The sequence below is a fragment of the Chionomys nivalis genome, chromosome 3 (assembly GCF_950005125.1).
Source record: "Chionomys nivalis chromosome 3, mChiNiv1.1, whole genome shotgun sequence".
NCBI lineage: Eukaryota > Metazoa > Chordata > Mammalia > Rodentia > Cricetidae > Chionomys > Chionomys nivalis.
The window spans coordinates 77,001,872-77,009,932 of record NC_080088.1 but is presented as its reverse complement, the minus strand read 5'-3'; the positions used below and the strand labels follow the sequence as shown (position 1 = coordinate 77,009,932).

General features: G+C 49.3%; 1 protein-coding gene across 1 annotated transcript in view; it reads left to right on the top strand.

The window, feature by feature from the left end:
• Positions 1 to 207: 207 nt before the first annotated feature.
• The window catches only part of Ppm1f (protein phosphatase, Mg2+/Mn2+ dependent 1F), a 30,604-nt gene continuing 22,750 nt past the window's right edge, over positions 208 to 8,061 (top strand). Inside the window, exons 1-2 of the mRNA XM_057765775.1 lie at positions 208 to 272; positions 7,124 to 7,392. Coding sequence (XP_057621758.1) covers positions 7,190 to 7,392 — 203 coding nt within the window. The 5' untranslated portion in view covers positions 208 to 272; positions 7,124 to 7,189. The remainder of the gene's footprint in view (positions 273 to 7,123; positions 7,393 to 8,061) is intronic.

Sequence of the window (8,061 nt, the reverse complement as noted above, 5' to 3'; positions counted from 1 at the left end):
CCTGTGGCTGATCACCACACAAGTTGTTTAATTTCTGAGCTTTGTGAAGCAAGGGCCGCTTTCTGCCTACTCAAGACAGAGAAGTGAAGCAACTCACTGGCGAATGGGGCACATCTCCTCCCAAGAACAAGCGGGCTAAGAGGCCGCCAGGGGGCAGCAGGGGCCCACCTGAGGCCTGACTGCGCTTGCGCAGAGCCTGCGGCGCCCCTGGACGGGAAGTAGGCGGGGCCGGCCAAGAGCAGCTCGTGGGGAGCACTGCGGCAAGCTGGCAGGTGAGGCCCTCGGGGTGCTAGGGATGAAGGGCGAGGGTGGAAGACTCGGACTATGCTAACGGTCAGGTGGGGGCATGAGGTGCATGAGGGTGAAATGAGACTGAGGACGAAATGGAGAGACGAGAAAGCACTAAGGCCAAGACGGGTTTCGGGTCCCTGAACCCGAGAGACATGGGGTTAGCAGTGAGCAAAAGAGCGGGGCAAGCAGCCTGAACCCTGCGGAACAGAGGAAAAGCATGGGGAACTAAGGACACAGAACTGGGAATCCATTGACCCTATGGGGTGTGACTGGAACCGAGGTTCAGGAGGGGGCTGAGCTGTGAGAGCAAACAGTACCAAGGGGTGACAGTCCTCCGTTTTCTGGGATCTCTCAACTCCCCACCCCGCCCAAACATAAGGGCCAGCCCGCCAGCCCCACGGCCTGCCCTCAGCCCTCCCAGAGAAGGCCCCCTCTGGGACCACATTTTCATCCGGAATACCTGGCGCCCCGTGGCGCCCCTGATTGTGTTTAAAGCTGGTGTTTTAGTTAACGCCTGGCTTGGAGGCTGAGACTGAACCCCGTTAGCTAGATTGTGGTAGAGCCTAGGTCATGAGAGCCTGGGGCTCCACCATCACAACTGTGTGGTCTCAGGTTGGCCCTTAAGCAAAGGCACCAGGCTGTAGGAATTTCTGCACAGAGACTAACATCTAGGGGAGGCCCAGCGGAAGGCGGTGGTCTCCTCCACCAAGGCCTTCTACTTGGAGGTCCCTTAGTAACAAATGTCTTCACAGTATGCCCTGGAACAAGTTCTGTGAACTGTTCCCACCTGAGGAACTGAGCGCGAGCCCGTCTCTACCTCATGGACTCCATACCCATATCCCTCCCAAAGTCAAACTTCACTTTTTCTCAGCAACCATCGGGTGGAAGCGGCCCAGTCACTACGCATCAGAGTCCTCAACTGAGTCCTGCCGTGGTCATATCCCTGGTTTGTGACCCTAGAGTAGTACTTTCCCCAGCTCTTGTTTTTCTCAGCTGCAGGGTGCTCTGATGACATGCACAGTTCTGAGAGGTAGACAGGACAAACAATTGTTTTAAAAACCATAAACTTTCCCCAACAGATTAATTTTCAGAATTCCTTTGTGCTGTCACCTGGAGTCAACCTTGTCTTTAAGGCTGTCTTTGCTATCCAGTGCTAAGGGAATGCTTTTGTTTCCTGTCTGATAGCTCCAGGCTTCAGGCTGCATATTCCATGGTCATTCAGTTTTGCTGAGCTCTGATCCATTGAAAAAATACCAACTCTTTAAAAAGAAAAATGGCTGCATTGTAAAATGGTTATCCTTGTTGTGGCAGAATGACCCGTTAGAGATGGCTAAAGTGGGGGAGGGACATGGCTGGGGTAGAGAGCATCCTGAGCTTGCACAGGGCTCCAGCACCACAGAGAAAAAAATATTCTTAAAGTGTTTTTCTGTGTTCTTTTGAGCTTTTTTAAGACAGGGTCTCATGTAGCCCAGGCCAGCCTCCAGCTCATAATGTAGCTAAGAATGACCTCAAACTTGTTGTCTTCCTGCCTCCATCTCCCGAGTACTAGAATTGCAGGTGTTCACCACCACATCCAGTTTCTAGATGAACCCAGGACCTCAAGGCAAGTAGCTACCAACTGAGCTACACCACCCTCCCTTTGGTTTTTTTGTTGATTGGTTGATGGTTCTTTTATTTATTTATTTTCCTGGTTTGGTTTGGTTTTTCAATACAGGGTTTCTTTGTGTAGCCCTGGCTGTCCTGGAACTTAACTCTGGAGACCAGGGTAGCCTTGAATTCACAGAGATAGATACACATACCTCTGCCTCCCAGGTGCTGGAATTAAAGGTGTGTGCCACCACGGCCCAGCTGGATTTTCTTCTTTTTTGAGACAGGGTTTCACTCAGCGTAGCCCAGGCTGGCACCAAACTGTTAGCAATTTTGCTGTTTCACTTGCCCAAATGCTGGACTTATAGGCATGAACCACCATGTGAAGCTAAAGTGATCATCTTTAACGTATACTTTACCACACTATTTATAATAATCATTTTTAAATATAAATAAATTTTTTTCCATGCCTGAAGTAAAAGATTGGTTAAGCTCTCGAAGGATTTACACCAAACTATACCCAGCAGTCAATCACAAATAGAGAAATGAGTGTGGGTCTAGGGATGTAATTGCCCCTGGACTGCTTACCCAGCACACATGATCCACCCCAGTGCCACGTAAAGCAGATGCAGTGCACACCTAGGATCCCGACAGTAGAGAGGTGGAGGCAGGGAGAGCTCAAGCTCAGGGTCTCAGAAGCAGCTGCCAGCTCTTAAGTCCCGGAACCAGGAGGAACCAGCCAAGTGTCACATTTGGCCAAACCAGTCAAGACCGTGCAGCTACGGGAGTCAGGAGCTTGGTGTCCCTCCCCACAGGTCCTTGCTTAATGACTTGCACACACTCATGCACACGTCCCTCTCATCCTGAGCTGTTTGCTACTATGAGGACACCATTGGAGTCAGACGACCCCAGCACTTCTGTTCTGCCCCACCGCTGTTCTCCCCAGTCTCCTTTGCCCAGCTGCTGACTACCAGCAGCTGCCGATCTGCCCTCCAGTGACCCCAGTGGTGCCATGCCCCTTGCCAGTCCTTCCTGCTGCTGTCTGAGCCTTTCTGTCCACTCTGGGGCTCCCAGAACTTGGTTGTTTCATGTAGCTTGGAAAGACATGCAGCAGATTTGGGGGTTTGTCAGAAAGAGGGAAAACAAGAACGGGTAGTGCTCTTATCCTATGCCTCAGCTAGACCCCAGAGAAAGAAAACTGTAGCCTGGTTCTTCACCATGGCCCAAACAGTGTAGGATGACCGCCTCAGGCAGAATTTCTCTGGACATACTGTCTTCCTAGTGGAAGTAAACAGCCAGTACAGTCCCTGATAGTAAGCCAGCGGAGGCAAGCAGAGTTTTACACAGAACGTGAGCATGGTGTCACACTGGGTGCCTTGCCACCCAGGCCCCACCCAGCATGCATGGTGCAGTGGCCTTAGTGCTCATGACGGGTCCTGAGCGTGGAGCGTAGGGCACAGGGCAGTGAGAGCAGGTGTATAGCCAGGTTCATTTACGGCTTTGGTCTAGAGTGCTGCGGTGCAAAGAGAATGAGACTGTGGGGAAGGGCTCCAGATGCAGGAAGCCATCCAAGGCCAAAGGTTAGAAAGAGGCACCTGCCTTCTGGAACATCTAGCATATACAGTGGCAGGTAGGGTGATGCTGTGGCCGGGGTTTCACTGGTTGGGGCTTTCTGTGTCCTGGGGTGTGAGGTGCTGTCCTTTCCCTTTGATCCTAGTCAAAACTTTGTGTTGGCCCATTTAGCCCTGCTGCAGATTTTGGTGCCTCTGGGTCCTGTAGAATTGCACAGAATAATCCAAATGCTTGTCACTTGCTTGGGAATGACCTTGCGGTGTTCATACTTCTGACCCTGCATACCAAAAGGCTAAAGCAGTTGGTGAGTGGGGTGACACTTGACCTCGTCCTCTTGGAAATTAATTCCATCTCCTTGTCTCCATGTTCTGCAGCTCTGCCTGTATACAGACTGCCTACGACCTCTGCCCTCCATCTCTCCAACCCCTAGCCCAGGCCCAGTTGGTTCTTCTTTTCTTTCTGTCTTAACTTTGGGTCAGAATGTGTCTGTCTTGTTCCCATCCTGATCTTTCCTTCTTTGCTATCTTTTTACCTGCTCACTCTTTGTAACCCAGGCTACATTTTATTAACTGTATGTAAATGTGAGTGTAGACAGTGAATTTTAACTCTAGCAACATAACCTTCAATAAAAAGTAGTGTATCTTTTTTTTTTTTTCACAAAGCTACTTTTAATACTTTGGGGTATGCCCCATAGGAATAAAAAAAAAAACGCACTGGGAAAGGGTAACCCCTGACCTCCAAGAGGAAGAAAGGAAACTCAAAAAGGACCTGCAGAGTCAAGACAAAGGGAATGTTCCAGAACCTATGAGCATGATGGGACTGACTCCATACACACAAAGGATGGGAAAGTTGAACATGAAGCCTCTTGGGGTCCTCCTTTTCATTCACCTTTTCCCTCTTCTACTGCATCATCTCCAAGTCCCTTAGTTTGCAAGTGGCAGCAGAGAGCTTGTCATCTCTCATTCCCTTAAACTGAGTTGTTCTGCTTGATCATACGTTTGTAGCTTGGCCTGACTTGAATTTTGCTATGTAGACCAGAATGGCCTCAAATTTGAGACAACCCTCTTGCCTCTGCCTCCTGAATGCTGGGATTATAGTCATGTGTCACCACTAGCCTAAAGCTTCTTTTTGTGTCTCTTTTTAAAACAGATTAGCTCTTGATTGCAGCCTCTGAAAGAAGAAAGGGGAGTTGTGTTTTGTTTGCTTATCACTTGTATCAGCTACTTTTCTTGTTGCAGAAGAATAAATACTTCACAGAGGGGATTTCTGGAATGAAGGGTTTACTTTGGTTTTCAGTTTCAAGGATTACAGTCCATGATGGCAACATAATCTTGAAGAGGCAGCTGGTTACATTGTATCCACAGTGAGGAAACAAGAGATGGATGCTGGGCTTCATTTATTTAGTATAGGACCCCAGCAGATAGAATGTTGCCACCCGTGGTTGCAGTTGGCCTCACTTCAAGACTCCCAGACAGGATTTGTCTTTTCAGTAATCTAATCCTGTCAAATTGACAATATTAACTATTGAACCACAACTTTCCTTTTGTACTCTAAATACTATTTTGATTAACATGATATTGGAACCCCTCTCACATCAACTTCTCTTTTTGGGTTTTGTTTAGTTTTGTGTTATTTGAGACGGTCTCCTATATCCCAGGTTGTCCTGTGACTGCAGGTAACTCAGGATGGTCTTGAAGATCTGATCCTCATGCCCCCACCTTTTCAGTGCAAGATCACAAGTGTCCACCTCCACACCCTGTTTATGTTGTGCTGGGGTTTGAACCCAGGGCTCTGTGCATGCCAAGCAAGCAGTCTACCAACTGAAATGCTTCTCCATCCCCTCTTTGTGTTTTCTACTCCTCCTTTGTACTACAAACTTTGTTACAAGTGAGGACAGCCTTGCTGCAGCTGTGCTTTGAGTTGTCCTGGCTTCCTCAGCCCTCCCTCGCAGCAAAGCCTAGAGACACCCATCTGTGGTCATCCTAAGACCGATGGTTTTAGAAGTCTCGCCTGTCTTTCCACCTGGCCTATTTGGTAGTTAGAATCTGGAAAGCCTCCAGGGGGAGATGGACTGTGAAGTTGCTCTCCAGCTTCTCCTGCCTAGAATTTGGGGTGCTCAGAATCTTAGATCCATTTCATCACCGTAAAGATCACCGTTTGTTCCCTCTGATGGTAAACACATTGACCTCTTCCTAATGAAAGTTCCTAAGCCAGAATATTAAGTAGAACTCCAAAAGGTGCCACATGCTTGGGTGTTGAGTGGACAGCTACACCAGGCCTGCTTTATACCTGGCAAAGATCAGTGACTGCAGAGAGGGGACCTGTGTGAGCAGATGCTGGCAGGGAGGCTACATGCCCAGGTGTGATAAGGGGTGGGGCTTTGTCCCAACACCTAGGGGAGCAGGGGGAGGGAGAAACCAAAGCACATCATAGGAGATCATAAAAGAAAGGCAGAAGGGGTTGATGTGTGGCCTGGTGATGCTGGCTTGTCGTGCATACATGAGAAATAAAAATCAAGACATAAACAAGAGACACTCAAGTACTATTTGAGGCTGGATGATTGCAAAGGGAGGAAGGAGTCCATTTGGGCTATCAGGTATCCAAAGGGGTGACAGACTGAAGGACCAGCCTGCAAGGCTTGGACATTAAGTATAGAAAGGCTGGTTGACAATGCTGGAGGTGACTCTGAGCCAAATGAAAACTAAAATCCACCCCAGGGAAGAGGGCAGGGTACAGCTATTGACATGCGAGAGTCTTGGGTATTGGGTATTTTGTGGACCTCAAATCTGAAAGGGCTGGTGTGGGTAGTGACGGTCAGAAGCTCAGGCAGGCATTCCTCCAAGTCCTATCCTTATCCTGAGACCTTGGTCAAGGGACCACCTTCTCTAAATCTTAGAGAAAAGGGGATTTAACCTGGCTTTGCAGAGCTTTGGGTCCCACCCAGGACCTGGCAGCTACAGAGCCCTCGGTGTCCATAAAGATGTGGGAAGAGGCTGGAAGCCATGTCCCCAGCTTCAGGAGCCTGAGGTGTTCTAGACCCTTAGCTCACACTTCCTACTAGAGAGCAATGAAGAGACCTGACCGTGTCCCAAAGGCCTCTTATCCCTGGCTAGCCTCTGCTTCTCCCATCAGGCAGCCGCGGAGGTACCTGGGGAGCCCTTGCTCCTAGTTCGCTCTAGCTCCCAAATAACAATGCACTGACAGCCACTGTATGTTGGCTCTTCTGTTTCCCACCATCTCTACAGCCTGGCATATGTCCCTTTCTGCCAGCTGGTCAATTATTACCACGCTGGCATTACTTCTTCCCTGGGCCCTCCTGGCTACTGGCATTCTGAAGTCTGGTTAAATGTTGATGACCTGGTCCCAGTGTCCCTCTCCTGCTTGCCTCCACTCTTACCCGCTACTCTGCAGGAACATGCATTCCCTCTATCACTTCTTTGAGATGTCTCTGTGCCCTGCTTCTGATACTGTCTCCTGAGGTTGTACTCTGTGCATGTGTGTTTCTCCACTTGAACCCGTGTCAGATACTAAAAGCTGTGTTCCCTGAACTGTGAGGCCCAGGGCTTGTTGAGGTATCTGCCTCACCTTGCTTCCTGGTAAAAGAGACAAAAGCAGGGTACCTGTACTCATCATGCAGAAACTGTCACCCTGATACTCTGACATCTCTCCCCAGAGTGAAGACCTGACTGAGGACCATCTCACCCCAGCCTAGCTGCAAGCCCCCCGGGATGCACTGGGCATGGCCTCTGGAGCCCCACAGAACAGCAGCCAGATGGCCTGTGACAGCGAGATCCCAGGCTTCCTGGACACCTTCCTCCAAGACTTCCCAGCCCCACTGAGCCCGGAAAGCCCTTTGCCATGGAAGGTCCCAGGGGCAGTACTGAGCCAGGAAGAGATGGAGGCTGAGCTAGCTGAGCTAGCAATGGGCTTCCTGGGCAGCAGGTAGGCCTGGGCTACCGCAAAAGGGAGAAGCCTGGTGGGAAGGAGCAGGGTGCGGCATTGTATGTCAGGTGCTGACCTGGACCTAAATCAAGAGAGTGGCATGGCCTCCCCTTATCTGTAGCAGCATATTCTGGTAGAGCCTAAAAGTACAGAGTGATGGGCCCTGTTACTCGGTGCCTTTTTCTCCATAGCAAGCACTCAGAAGCATAGACCATGCCACTTCTTTGTCCTTCAGTTTTGCAGACAGAAAACTCATTCAGCGTAGATCTTAGCAATCTCAGCATGTTTGGGGAAGGGGCATTTTTGGATTTCTTTTGTTTCCTTTCCTTATTAGGTCAAGAACTTCCACCATCTTATTTAAAGGAAATGCTTTATTGTTTCTCATCACTGTATCACTACCCCATGCTTTGCAGCTGTAGCTAGGTGAAATGAGGACCTTTTGAACACTGTGGTTCTAAGACAGCTGCTGAACGGCTAGTAGGTAGGTACACTGGACAGACATGGTTACTCTTCCCAGAAGACAAGCACCTGGCTAAGTACCGTACTGCTCAGAATAGTACACCTGCTTAAAGGTATTTATTTCTTATTGCTGCAGGTGGGGTTTTTTCTTTTACTCATTTTATTTTATGTACAAGCGTTTTGTCTGTACATACAGATATGCACCACACA